Here is a 15,780-nt window from a genome sequence, read left to right as displayed (position 1 = left end):
TTTTCAACAATATATATATCTTTAACATGGAATAATTTTTTTTTAAAATTCCAAAACTAATTAAAGATAGAAAAATAGAGAAAACGAAAGTTATTCATCATCCCAGTTATAGGCGAACATGCATATATGGATGGATCAAACTTCTCTGCTTGTTTTTTCTCTACACGTTTATTCTATATATGTAGGCTTACTAAGCCAGAATTAACAATTAGCTAGCCCTTGAGTGCGCGCTTTTATTTCCTTTTAACTACACACAGCAAGAGCAACAACAATTGTCACACCAACGCCCTCAGCGAGAAAAAGAAAAGAAGTCAAGTGCATGTGTGTGTGTGTATATATATATACAATATGTCTCCAGGGATGACAGCCACAGCAAATCCGTAAAACGACGTCGTTTTGGCTAGCTAAGCAACAAAAAAAAAAAAAAAAGGGAAGAAGGCTATTGAACTGGTTTGAACCAGTCCGGCGAAGGGCAACTGAGAGAAGTGAGGGTCGCTGTCCAGAGAGGGGGGGTCGCCGTCTAGACACCCGGGGGGGTCGCCATCTAGAGAGATTGGATGTTTTGGGCTTCTCAGTCCGGCCTCTGGGGGGGTCGCCTGACCCCTTACCTTTGTATGTGGATCCGTCCACGCTTGTATGGGCTGATTAATGGGATATCATTGGCTAGAGTGCCAAGATATTAGATTTGTTCCCATTTTGCCCTAATTCAACTTCGAATTTTATTTATTTTTGAAAAAATTAGGTGGGCTATAGCTGGATTTGCCAGAAATAATGAAGGTATTTGAAGCGGGAATTTTCCCGCACAAAATAATTCCTGGTGGCAATATTGTTTACTATTTCTAGCGGATCTGTCCGCCATTAATAAATAACCCTAAATGTGCGCCTCCTTCTCCTCTCTCCCTCATCTTTGCATTCTCTCATTTTTTTCTCTCAGTCTTCCTCTACATTCTCTTTCTCTCACTTGCACATTCTCCTCTCTCCCTCGATCTCATCTCTCCTCACTTCTCTCTCCATCTCATCCTCTCATTTTCGGTTAGTAGCTTGATTTCTTTCTTAATTTTTATTTTTTGGCTTGGTTTGATTATGGGGTGGAGTGGGGTGGGATAGGTTCGGGCTGGGTTCGAGTGGGTGGCGGAAGGGTGGGGCTTGGTTCGAGTTGGTGGCAGGAAGGGTAGGGCTGGGTTTGGGTGAGTGGCGAGAGGGATAAGATTTGGGTTTGGGTTGGCTGGGATTTGGGATTTGGGTTTAGGGTTTAGGGTTTAGGGTGACTGAATTTTTGTGTTTTTTTTTTTTTTTTTCTCTTTGCAGGCATACTTGGATTTGATCTGGGTGGGGGAGGCCGAGATTTTGGTGGGATTTGGGTTTTGGTGAAATTTAGATTTGATATGATCCGATTTTGGGTATATTGTGTTGATTTATTTTTTGTATATTTTTTTTGTGTGGAATGGAATTTGATTTAGTTAGTTAATGATGCATTTTGTTAGGGGTCACCAAAAAGCCCAATGCCCGAAACCCGCCCGAAGCCCGATCTGGCCCGAAATTTGCGCCGGCCCGGCCCGGCTCGAATAGTCATTGGGCTGGGCTTGGGCCATCCCCTTGAAGCCCACGGGCTGTCCGAAGCCCGGCCCGCTTATGCCCGCCCGAAGCCCGCTCGCTTAGGCCCGGCCCAAAGCCCATTTACACACAATATATTTTCAATAAAAAAATATAGGATTTTGGCTATGTTGTGAATCGAACATAAGACCTTATGGAACAAACTTCAACTCTCATCCAACTGAGCTGACTAGTTATTTGTCTAATTGGTGAATCAGAACATATTTAATAGCTTTTTCGTTAATTTGTATACTCTAATAAATTATTAATATGCTTATTAAGTTATTATATAATACTATAATCATATAATGTTAGTAAATAGTAATAGTATAAACTGTGTAATACCATAATAATAAACTTTTAAACTTATATACAAGATTACAAATTTACAACTATAGTTATTAAAGTTATTATAATAAACTTTTATAATACAACTATAATTAAAGTTATTAAACCACGATCGTTCATTAATTCAACGATCTAAACCGTTCATTTTTTATGTTAATAGTCAAAGATCATCCTTGCAAAAACTCGGCCAAATAGGAATTCATCTACTCGTTCGAATGCTCAATTATCATTAGAAAACCATTCATTAAATCAACCACCGTTACGTCACTCTTACATCTCCGATTGAGCTAATTTTTTGCAAAGATTCTCTTTGAGTAAGGAACTAAAGTTTGAACAGTTCGGATCGTTGAAAACACGATCGATATGTGAGCTTCTACATATAAATACACTTGAAGAGTATAATTCTATTAACTTTCCCGTTGAAACCTTGTTGTTTCCATAATTATGAAGACCACAACGTGATTTCAACAATCTGACCCGTTCATTTTCTATGTTCATAGTCAAAGATCATCCTTACAAAAACTCGGCCAAATCAAAATTCATCTACCCATTTGATCATCACTAGAAAAACCACGATCGTTCATTAATTCGACCACTGTTATGTCACTTTTAAATCTCCGATTGAGCTCATTTTTTGCACGAATTATCTTTGGGTGAGGAACTAAAATTTGAACGGTTTGGATCGTTGGAAACACAATTGCATTGTTTGTTTATAAAAATATGTAATAAAATATATAATAAAACATATGTACATTTATGTTTTATTATAGTTGTAATGTTGTATATAATTTTAAAAGTTTATTATTTATGGTATTACACTATTTCTAACATAATAGTATTATATAATAACTTAATAAACATATTAATAATTTATTGAAGTAAACAAACGAAAGAGCTATTAAATATGTTATGATTCACAAACTTAACAAATAAACTAGTCAGCTCAATTGGTTGAGAGTTGAAGTTTGTTACATAAGGTCTCATGTTCAAATCACAATATAGCCAAAATCCCTTTTTTTTTTTTTTTTTTGAAGATATATATGTGTCTAAACAGGCTTTGGGCCCATTTTGGGCCGCCCGTTCTGGCCCAGCCGGGCCCTGCCTCCAAGCCCGCAAGCCAAAGCCCGATGGGTGGGCCTTGAGCTTGTGTATTAAAGCTCAAGCCCAGCCCGGCCCGGCCCGAAAGCCCTATTGGGCTCCTATAATTCAAGCCCGAGCCCGGCCCGGTCCATTGCCGACCCCTACATTTTGTATATTAGGTTGTAGCATTGGATTTTCATTGGCTGGGATTTGGATCTTTTGTTGTGTTGCAGCTTTGAATTGCTAGCTTTTGACTAAGATGTGTTATGTTGATTTTGTATGTATGTTAGTTAAATTTGCATTTAATTTGTAAATTAAGGGATAATTTTGTGATAAATTAACATATCTATATATATATACATATATATCTATATATACAGGCTCCTTTTATTGAGGTATACCTTATTTTGGCCCACACGAGTCGTTTTGCGTCGATCCGAACCGTTCATTTTTTACATGTCCATTGATAAATCATTCTTGCAAAAAATTAGCCAAATCGGAAATCATTTGCCTATCTAACTTTGATCAAATAAATGGACGAACCAAATATTTTTGATGAAACCGTCCATTTGTTTTATCAAAGTTAGATAGACAAATGATTTTCGATTTGACTAATTTTTTGCAAGGATGATCTATCAATGAAGATGATCCTTGCAAACAGTTCGGATCGACACAAAACGACTCGTGTGGGCCCCAACAAGGTCATACCTCAACATAAATAAGTTGAGGTATACCTCAATAGAAAGCGCTTGTCTATATATATATATATATATATTTAAGTTAGTTAATTTGTAAATTAAACTAAATTAATTTAACTAAGATAAAAACGTGTGTTAAAATAAATATTTAAATTGAAATAAATAAAAATTAGTGGTACGGTACAACTTATTCATATATTATATATTTAGATAAAAAATAGTGTTTTATATTTTGTAAAATTTGGATAGGAAAAATATGGTATATGTTGGTTAAAATATGTAAATTTGGAATGATTTATATGAATGTTATTCGTATAATTTTATATATGCATGTCATTATTCATATAATTTTATATATGCATGTTATTCGTATAATTTTTATATGCATGTTAATTTAGTAGAAATATAAATGATTCTTGTTTTCAATTTTTATATAAATGCTATTTTGATTTATATAGTCATTTTATTTAATATATAGCTAGGTACACCTACTTGATAGGGATTGAAAGATGGTAGGTGTGAGGGTCTAGATAATTAAGGATATTGTGCTTATTCGATCTCTACGTCAGTAGGTTAAGAGTTGGGTGGATATACCTCGGAATCGTAAAGAGTATCGTAATGGGGTGAACTCATTTTTAGATTATGCGTCGACGTCTGCCAATACTTCTGGAGGTCTAGATAAGATCGTATGCCCTTGTAAAAAATGTTGCAGCCGTTATACTTATCTGAGGGAAACTGTTTAGGTGCATCTTGTTTTGCATGCTATGTTGGACAAATATAAGAATGATAGGTGGGCGGAGCATGGAGAGGCCGAGATTGATTCATCAAATGTACGTAGGGGTGATAGAGACTAATTAAAATAGGTGTAGATGAAGATGATGATGAAGATGACATGTGTGATTTCTTCAATGAAACGTTTGTTCAACCAACAATTGGGGAAAAAGTAGGGTTGTCGAGACAACCACCCATCTTTGATGGATGTACACCAGATGCTAAAACATTTTATAAGTTACTTGAAGAGGCCAACCAAGAGTTGTACCTTGGGTGTACGAGTTTCAAGAAGCTGGATGCTGTTGTTAAATTGTATCAGATCAAGTGTTTGGGTGGTATGTCAGATAGTGTCTTCTCCATGTTATTAAAACTAGTAAAAGAAATGTTGCCTGATAGGGATTGATTGCCAAATTCGAATTATCATGCCAAAAAACTTATAAGTGAGTTGGGTCTCACGTATGAAAAGATTGTTGCTTGTCCTAATGATTGCATGTTATTCTGGAAAGATATGTCGCACTTATCTGTGTGCTCAGTGTGTGATAGCCCAAGAACAAAAAAAATAGAGATGCCCAAAGGATGAACCACACAGGTGGAACCCAGAGTTTTGCAGTCAGTCGACATAAATATGTAACCCAAAAAAAATCTTATTTAAATTTAAATTTTATACATTTAGGGTTTTCAATTATTAGAGAAATTAATTATTGTTTTTATGGATTACATAATAAGTTACAAGAGGATGGACGTGAGCCCGACATCATCTCCTTTTTTAAAGAAAAACATACCCGTAAAGATGTAAGAAGGTCTTGGGTTGATGCAGCATCGGAGCAGCATTTTGTAAGTGTTATATACATTAATTATCTTATGTTTTATATTTTATCTTTACTTCTAATTAATTATGAATTTTCTAGTACTAATATATATATTTATTAGGCTGCCATGGATGCTTAATTGCATTCAAGGCGGAATCTGGAGAGGAGGACAACAATGTGCTTCGAGAGCAGGTGTATGTTGTCGAGATCTGTCATGAGAGAAAGAATAGACTTCGGCTTTGTGGACTTGATGCGACACCATCTCAGGTGCCATTTGCTAGCTAGTGCACAACGTGGATCATCATCTCATCGATCGCGCTCTATGCTCGCTTGGAGGCAGAAAATCTACAATTGAAGTCCTAAGTAGAGCAACTTATGACTCAATAGGCGGGCATGGCGGCTCAACAGGTGAGCATTGATAATTTAATGTCGCAATTGGAGACGTTTAGACAGATGCAGGCTACTTTTCACTCGTCAACCCCATCACATAGTTAATTCGCAGCACGCTATCATATACTGGACATACATCGTATCGTCCATATCCGACTTATCAAAATATTCAACAACAAATTTTCAAAATTCACTCGATCTCCAACTTGCATGGAACAAAATTAAAGTTCTTTTCATCCCAAAAGTAAAAGATACATAGAATAAAAACTAAAACCAAAAAACAATCCACAAATATTATTGGCTTAGAAAAGCCACCAATTTTATTTGCTTACAAACAAGAAAAACAAAGCATCAAATCCATTGTACAAGAAAAGGAGTGCACTGTCATCAATGTTTTCGCTTTAGAAGGACAAACAATCCAACACACAAGCCATCCTCCTCAGTAGTGAGGAATGGACGTGGGTGTGCTTCACGTTTCTTTGAGTAACGTTCAAAAAGAGGATCCATAATTTCAGAACCAAAGTGTTCTTTTAAAAGGCTCTCCATGCCAGCTCTAACCTCTTGTGTAGTAAACAGAGGGAAAGGTGTTCGAGGGGCCTCCTCCAATCTTGCAATCTCAAAACTCCCATTCTCATGTATCAGCGTCCGTAGCTCCTCCACTGATGGGCTGTACGTTGGATGGTTGAAAGTGTCAAGTTTATCATGGCTTACTAAACCCTGCATGTACACACACGTAATTGATGTTATATAGAATTAGAATGGATCTTCCGGCCAAAGAAAAAAAAAAGGAATTAGAATGGATCTTTCTTCATAAAGCATTCAACTCAAAACTAACTGTAATTACATGTATATATAATTAAACTCATGACTTTATTTATATAATTTATTGTAACCTAGGCTTTATACAGTCTTTTCGGATATATATATATAGGCCTCTTCAGGTGTGAGATTTCACATTTAGGCTTATTTGTGGGATTCTTCTTGGAGCTCACTCCACATTGTATTTCGATAATCGGAACCGTATACTTTTTTGGCTTCCAGGATCGTGCTTGCAAAAAATATATATAACAGTGTCAACACTACATACCTCATTGGCCATATCTATGAGGGAAGATTCGACGGGTTCATAAAGTGGGCCACAAGAACATTCTCCCGGAAGTGTCCCATCTGGACGTCCAGAAATAAGAAGGGCCATTAACCCTCCGGGAATAAGCTCTTGTGCTCGAGCCTCAAGAAAGCACTGAATGTCCTTTGCATACTGAGCAGCATATGCCTCACCAACTTCAATAGGTGCATTGGAATAGTAAATCCTCCCTTTGTTACATATTGGTGATTTCAAATCAGCTACTCCTTCTGGTACCTTAGAAAGCCATATCACAGAGTATGCAGAGTACACAAAATCAAGGGAGGCTTTAGGAAACAATCTTCCATAAAATGATCCCGGCACTCCGGCCGTGAAATATTGCCTATTTGGGGGAAGGTTGGTGAAGAGACTATTGAAATCGTTCGAAACATGATCATTGAAGTATACATAGAATTCAGGTAGGGAATCAGAGTGGCCCTTGTGCTGGAATTTTTGTGTTACGGTTTCTATAATATTGTTGATTGCAATGAATGTGTTGGGTCCAACAGAACAACCCAAATCAGCAATCCGAAATGAGGTTGAAATAGGACACACATCATTTTCAATGTGAAGGTTTTCAAGTATTCCCTCAACCAGCATTCCTTTCACAGTACCAGCTGCCTTCCCCTACAATAAAATTTACTAACATGATAAGTGCAAATAAATCTCGCAAGTACAGAAGCACAGCTCTAACAATGGGGGTTTATTTGTTTAAAATATATCTTTGCATCTTTGGTGCTTGTCCATGTATCTTTCTTAGTTCTAGTTAACGGGAAAGAAAAATTATACAAATGAATATATACCTGTGTATTGGAATTTTTGGCATAGCTGTATTTGCCATCTCCTCCATTCATAGGAAATGCTTCTTCCATCCCTCTCTGAAATTGAAACTATCTTAAGAAAATAAACTGGATTATGTTACTTAATTCAAACTAAGGGGGTGTATTCATTAGAGATTTTAATGGATTTTAAACTAGCTAGTTATAGGCTCCTGCAAATTAATTTTATGGATTCTATGAATTCTTCATGAAATCCATGAAAATCTAGCTAAGGGGGAAAAGTTGGATTTGTTATGGCCTCTGTTTTTTGTTCAAAATTCATCAAAATCCACCACTTAATGAAATTCTTTAAAATCCATGAGAGATTGAATACACCTAGATTTCTATGTAATTCTTAAAATTCTGAATTGAATACAACTAATTTTTTATAAAATTTTTAAAATTCTGAATTGAATACACCTAGATTTCTATGGATTTTTTAATTCTTTTAAAATTCATTAGAATCTCAATTAAATGCACCATTTAGACATCATAACTTTCATCTTACTGAATTGCATGTATATATGCTTTTCGAAAAATAAATATATTTACTTTTAGAAAGCATTTGTTGGGATATGATCAAATAATGTCATCTATTCTATCTTTACTATTATAAAACCAGAAGAAATATTTGGTGTTACAGGCTTCACCAAAAATGAAATTGCCTAAATTATCTTTCATTCAACAAACAGTCTCATAAAAAAATATCTTAATAAATAAGGGTATAGTTGTAAAATATAATCATTAAAATAAACTTAAAAAAACAGCCCACTATCTTAAAATATGAAAATAGTTGTAGGAAGTTATAAAACGAAAAACAAAATACAAAAAGAAAAAAGTACAGTAAAAATGCCAATTGACATGTGCCTCTTAGGCTAGTATAAATAAAGGAAGAAGGGCGAGTAAGATTAAATTTTCAAGTACACCAAAACTACCCCCGTTTAAAAATAAAAGGTACAGATAAGCTTATGTATTTAAAAAGGTTATGGAGGTAAAACAATAACTAAGAGATTCTGCAAAACAAAAATAAAAACCAAGAAAAAAAAGCCCACGTTTGATTCACTTTGAAAGCAGATGACAATGCCCACTCCTCCTCTTTGGAGTTTAAACTGCTGCAGTTTCTATATTCCATTATCCTCTCCCTCTTCTAATCGATCTCCTTCTTCGTTTCCTTCTTTGGTCTGATTCTAATCTTTTTAATTATAGCAGTTTCAAAAATTTACGTTTTATCTGAAGCACTAAAAGGCTTCTATAATTCTCCGATCGGATTCGGCGTAAGTACCCTTACATCTCTCTCTAATCCTCTGTTAGTACATCACTGTTACAGAGGATTGCCTAGCTTTGACAACGGATTCAAGGTAGCTTTGACATCTACCTCTTTCTGTTAATTTTCACTCTTACTAGACACATTCTGTTAATTTTCTCATCTACCTCTTTGTCCCTCTCCCTGCCATTGCATAGAAAAGCATAACCGGCCAGTTCCTTGACCCCCTCTCGCAAACATTTTGACATGCACTCTAAATTAATTCAGATTGTAGAACTCCAAATTAATCAAAGAATATAGTTGTAATCATCGCCTCTTTGGAGTATTGAGTGTAATTGTATGCTATTAATAAAATTTACCTTGCAAAAAGGTTACATCTTCTATTGTTGTTGTTTTTGGAGTCTCAGACTCAGAGGATATAATTCTTTAATCGGTGTAACAACCCTCAATCTCTCTTACTCTTTGTGTGTTGTTAACTGTTTCTGTCTTTTGAGAAACTAACAGCAAGGTAGTATTGCAATCAGGCTTTTGGAATGAATAAGGAGAAGTTTCTGATTGTTTGATGGGGCAGACTTCTGCCAGGTATATATGGATTAAAACTCTGCCTAAGGGGGTGTAGTGTATATAGATTTATAAAAATTTTTGTAGGCTTTTTTTAAGTAACAGACTTTTGTAGAATTTACAGATTTTCACAAAGTTTTACAGAGTCTATAGAAATTCTTAAAAATCTTTAGAAATCTGCAGGGAAGAAGTCGGATTTATAACGACTTTGAAATACATATAAAAATCTTTCAAAGTCTATTAAAATCCATCATTAAATAAATTTCATAAAAGTCAATGACTTTTTAAATACACATAGATTTTTACATATTTTTTCTTTAAAAGTCTTAATTGAATACCACATGATTTTTATTGACTCATTAAAATCCTTAATTGAATACATATAGACTTTTACGGATTTTTTTAAAGTCTTTAAAAGTCTTAATTGAATACCACATGACTTTTAAACTCCACACAAAAGTCTTTTAAATTTTTATTTTTATTTTTTCAATTGAAGCCAGCAGTTGAGTTACACACAATCTGAAATATTTATCTTTTACTCTGTGTAACTCCACTGCTGGCATCAATTGGCCCCTAACTTTGTTTGAGTTCAGAAACGAAATTTTAGTGTTTCGTAAAGTTATTCATGCTACTCTTTGTGGTAATACTATCATTCTTGATGTTTATGATTAGTCAAAAATTTGATCTTTGGATGATTCTGCATCCGTTGAAGATATATAATGTTTGATACCAAGATTTCTGTATGAAATTGTTGTTGGCAGGTTTACCAACTCATATAAATTGTTTGATGCCAAAATTTCTATGTCAAATTTTTTTGCACTCATAAAATATTTAATTAATAGATAGCATTCGAGAGATTTTTAGAAAAATCCATATGCACCATACAAAAAGCCTCTCGAAACAAAGTCTCTCAAAAAAATATATAGTGTGGAGATGCCTGAGGTAGTGAAGCGGCAATAAATTGAAAATCAGATGTATCTAGACAGTTTAATATTATCATGCTTGGTGAGTGTTTCAACTACTTGCACATATTGTTACACTTCTTGATGCTTGGTGAAACCGTTCTGCACTTCTCTCTCCCCCTCTCTCTGTCATATTTTTTTCTTCGTTTGGTTCTCTTTGTAAATTGATTATATTTTGATTTTTGGATTTGTATCTTTTTCATGTTCTTTGTGTGGGTTTGTGATTGGGTTTTAGATAGCTAGATTGGTAAAGGATAATTCACTGATTTGAATTTCAAGTCTCTTTGTTCAGGAATGTATGTGCTGCAATGGGGAAACCGTTTCAAACTGAGTGGTACGTATGCTTGGATAAAAATCAGAGTGCCAAACAGAGTTCTGTCTATCTGTTTCTATTTATTAATGTTTGTAAACGACAAGTCTGAGAAGAATGGTTGGTTATTGTTTATCTTTATTTTCTGATGCATCTTTTTCCTTTCTTTGTTACTTTTATGAATGTTAAAAGCCACATTCAACAAGGAATAAAAAATAAACCATATATCACAAAACCAAACAGAGAATAGGTGGGATGCTATTTGACATAAAAAACTTTGGGCTGCTATGATTAAAAAAAAAAAAAAAAAGATAAAATGAAAAACCAAAAAACCATAGGATGACCGATGAATGAGGACAAACAATCAAACTCATAAAACCAAAGAGAAAGTAGAGTGCGGGATAAAAAAATATAGGTCGAGTAAAAAAAAAAAATATAACCATGGAAGAAAGAGAACTAGAAAAGAAAAATGCCTAGAGCTATGGGTTATGTTTTTCACTTAACCTGAATATCTGAACTGCTTTGAAGAATTCCGATTTTCTATTATTTTCACTTTTTCTTTGATTGACAGTCTTATAAATCATAAAATTTTTCATTTCCCATATAATCTAAAAACTATAAATATGCTATGGATTCATGAGGGAAAATTACAGTTTAATTCTTTTAACATTTCTTATTTGGAAAAAAACCTTATGACTTTTTTTTTTTTTTTTCCAAATAAAGCCCTTATTTTTTTCTAAATAAAGCCCTTTGATCATTGCCTTGTCAAAGAAATATGTCATTATTTTTTTATTTTTTGTGGGTATAGAGTACGGGTTAACTTCATACCTTCCTAATTAAGGTATAAAATGAGGTTTTTGGAGCCTGCATATTAGGTTTTAACTCTGAGATTTTGAGCGTATAAAACCGACAAACTAAGACTTGACAAAGAAGTAAAAATGCACTGCTGAATAATCAAAAATGGTCGCCGATCGCTTGGCGTCACTAATGTGTGAAAAAAATAGAAAATAATGGACCGATATTGTATAACATGGAATTGTTACAATATTATTAGACTTTAATTAGAATTTTAAAAGCCATAAGGTTTTATTCAGTATATTATAAAACTAAATGACCTAAATGGAAGTCTCCCATTTATGATCCGTTTCTTACATGTTACTTTGTTTTGAAATATTCTATAATTGGTGAATTGCAAGGGTAAGAAAAGTGACTTATACGACTTCACAGTTTGGACATCCTTAATATATTGATATTAGTGAAATGGAAGGAATTGAATGAATAAGAGAGAAATGTTTGGAATTATAAAATCTGCTGAAGCAATGGAAGCATATCAAAAGGAAATAGAGGAATAATTAACAAAACTATTGCTGCCAAGAGTAAAACGCTGAAGCTCTCCCCCCCCCCTCTCTCTCTCTCTCTCTCTCTCTCTCAATCTCTGTGTTGATGCTCAAGTACTGAATGGTCATTGACACTTATTTCTCTTATTGGATTCTTTTAAGAGAAGTTTGCAATTTGTATTGGGATTTGAGGACAATTGAAGGCAAAAAATAAAGGATGTTAAGGTTTTCTAATAACATATATGTTTTGGAGAAAGAACCATCAATATACTTCCACAAATCATGGCCAATGAGAAACGGCCGCTTTTGAGTCGACCAAAGAAGATAGTTGGAATCTGTGAGTTTCAAAAAAGTAGCAACATTGGGGCCAGAGGGAGATGATGAATCAGAGGAGCTAGGTCGACATGAGGAGAGAGTGGTGGAGAAAAAGGAGAGAGGTGGCCGGCTAGGGCCGGTTTAGAGAAGGGAGGAAAAAGAAATTAGGGTTTTGGTGTGGTTAGACTTGTTGCTCTGATACCATGTGAGCAATTGATTCTTATTGATTATTAACATGATTTACAAGGCGTATTTATAGTGTACAAATACAAGGGATTGACCTAAGTCCCAAGTAATATAAATATAACAAATAATAAACCTAACGGGGCTAGGAACCTAGAGGTACAAAACACCTCTCATTAGCATATTTTGTTTAGTGCAATTGCATATTTTTGGTTTGGCTCATAAAAGGTTTGCATATATTTGGTTTGAATTTCAGATGACCTTAATTTTCATTTATGGTTTGACTCATATAAAGTTTTCTTTATATTTAGTGTTGTTTATTGCATCTATAATTTTGGGTAATTCTTTCCCTGCTTGTAATAAGCTCTCAATCAACTAATTAATGTTGAAAGTTTCTTATGATCAAATTCTGACGACATTTTTATGGTTGTGTTGAATAGCTAGGCTAAGCCTTAAAATAACGATCAACTTTTCTTTTATGGATTCAAATATATTTTGGTTGATACAAATTTAACATCTGTGAAGTCATACATCGTCTACTCTCCATAACTTTCGCTAATTAAGTTCAAATCTTACTGGTAAATGTAGTACATATATTGTAATGTTAAAAAAAATAATAATTAAGTAAATAAATAATAATAATACATAATAGTAAATAAATAAAAGTAAATGATTAAAAAGTCCAAATTTGGACTCCTATTCCCTCTTGAACCCGCCTCCTTCCTATTTGTTTTAAGTAGCTAGGCCCAATAAGTCCTAAGCCGGTCCACATAATAAGTCCTAAGCTGGTTCACATTATATTTGGTACATTTCATTTTCACATTTGATTAAGAGAATCTAATTAGGTTTTATATATTCATTTGTAGGTCTTATAAGTTTTGTAAAATTTTAGTGAATTGGCTTAGTTAATTTGGTTGAATGAGTGTTTAAATATTCAATTTATTTTAAGAATTCATGTTTAAAGTTAAATTTGTGGTTTTGGAATCTATAATACCTTTGCAATCTTTTCAATGTTGTTTTAAATTTTTTTTACCATAATGTGGCAGCGGATTTCATTACCATAGTAAATTCAATCACTTTAAATTAATGCATAACGAGTTTAAGTATGCAAATGTGCTCTGTTATAATGAAAGCTTGGTTGTTAAATTAACTGGGTATGTACTCTGTAGTTAGCTTACCTAATGGCGATGTGTACTGATACGTATGCATATTGTCTGGTTTGCGCCGAAGAGTCTGCCAATATAAACGTACGCCATAGATGGGTAACAATGGGGTTGATAGGACCGTTACCAGATTTCACCTCGAAACCCGGGGTGATCCTGTGGGATCCAAATCCATTGAAAATCTTATCAAAAATTCGGCAAAACCCACCCTGAAAATAGACTAACCCAAAATTTATAAAACCTGTAAAAACACTTCTAAAAACATCAACCACCTCTACCACAACCAAATAGGTCTTAAACCCAAATAAATACAAAATAATCTTAAAGTTTAAGTATGGTTGTCAGAGCCACTACTTCTATTACAATAAATTTTACATTAACGATAAAATGAATTTTTCAAAATGAAAGTGACGCCTACAAGATCCGAGTAAAGAAAATGGACATTATGCCTCGACGTGAAAGGCTCGACCTCCACTAATGCTACTACCTGAGAGGAAAAATTTAGACAAAAAAAGGGAAAATGTGAGATAACTCAGTGAGTAAACAATTTATGAAAAACAAAAATAAAGGTTATCTATCCTTTTAGAAATCCTTATATTCAAACTTAACTCTAAGATCCTCACATCACTCTTTGAAATCCTCCAGTTTTAAAAACGCTTTCCAAAAACACGTTCAAGGTTGCTAACATATTTTAATAAATCATACTGGAGCATAAACAACTTATCAAAAATTCAAACATTAAAATTATAAATAAACTATAAACAAAAAATAAATAATCGCATTAAAATTGTATAGCACATTTATAATAAAGCACACCAAATCAGTTACCCACAAAACTTGTCATACATGCGCAGAGCCAAGAATCTGTTATACGCATGCAGAGCCAATAATCCTATCTTGCGTGCACGAAGAGCCACCCCCAAAGGGTCAAGCATCACGACATACGGCCCAAAGCCTAAGTGTGTGCCGTAATGGGTCCCAAAGACCTATCCAATCCGATAATATGAAGGGTACTGAAAAGGTGGTTTGAAACTATTTCCCATAACCAAACATAAATTATTGTTCCACCAATAGAAAATATCTTTATAACAATCCCAGAACTTGAAATCCTCAAATCAAAATGTATAAACATAGTAAAATATTCCTCAATGAATCACATTCAAATACATAAAACTATTCAAATCTTTTGACCATAAAACAAAATATAAAATAACCCGGCCATGTGTATAAAAATGAGAAATTAGTTTCCTTTCCAACGTACAACTCAAAAAGACAAATGTGTAAAAATATGTTTTAAAACTTATTTATGATGGCATTTGAAATCCATAATCTAACACCATTGATCAATCACAAAATTTATTTCAAAATGTTAAATATGAAATGATTTAGGAAATTTTCATAAACTCTTTAGAAAACCAAAAATCTATTCAAACTTCTAATTTCTCAATAAAAATTTACATATCCAAAATAAATAACGAATTTCATAAATCATTTAAAGAAACAAGAGTCCACTCACAGTGAGAGAATCTAACTTTGATCCTCCATCGGATCTTCACGAGCTACTGTCGTCTCGCCTATAAAATAAACAATAAAACACAATTAGTCTCGACTTGACAACATTTAAAGTGCGTGTGTGTATACGAGACCTAACGTCGCACCCGTCTCTCGTCCAAAATAATGGTTAATAAATCCTCTTCTCTTACACCTATAATACCCTACTTAACTCCGAAACTTCCCGACTTAAATTAACATTGACAACATAAGGTAGTCCAACCCTCAATCCAAAATCAAAATACACAAATATAAAAATACATAGCCTACCCCAAAACCACGATTTATTTTAAGGGTAGCTTCGGTAACGGATAAGTACCCAAATATCGACCCACATGAAAACAATCCGATCCTCACAAACCCTTCCACCAAATCTAAGACCAATCACCAACTCAATGACTCTCTATAGACGATAGAAACCAAAATTTATAACCGAAAGGAGTCATCACTACTGCCATTGCCCAAAGTGGCAGCTCCAAAAGTCAAGTTCACCAAAAATTCTAG

At 34.1% G+C, this 15,780-nt stretch overlaps 1 protein-coding gene across 1 annotated transcript; it reads right to left on the bottom strand.

Annotated features, from left to right (window-relative positions):
* Positions 1–6,076: 6,076 nt before the first annotated feature.
* On the bottom strand, positions 6,077–7,684 carry LOC147293183 (loganic acid O-methyltransferase-like). Its single transcript, XM_086234424.1, has 3 exons — positions 7,616–7,684; positions 6,777–7,439; positions 6,077–6,406 (listed from the first exon to the last, which is right to left on the bottom strand). Exons 1-3 carry the CDS (start codon positions 7,682–7,684, stop codon positions 6,077–6,079), a joined length of 1,062 nt encoding a protein of 353 aa, XP_086090550.1.
* Positions 7,685–15,780: the final 8,096 nt, after the last annotated feature.

This window comes from Dryas octopetala, chromosome 2 (genome assembly GCF_963921425.1).
Source record: "Dryas octopetala chromosome 2, drDryOcto1.1, whole genome shotgun sequence".
NCBI classification, from domain to species: Eukaryota; Viridiplantae; Streptophyta; class Magnoliopsida; order Rosales; family Rosaceae; genus Dryas; species Dryas octopetala.
This window is presented reverse-complemented; position numbering and strand designations above follow the sequence as displayed.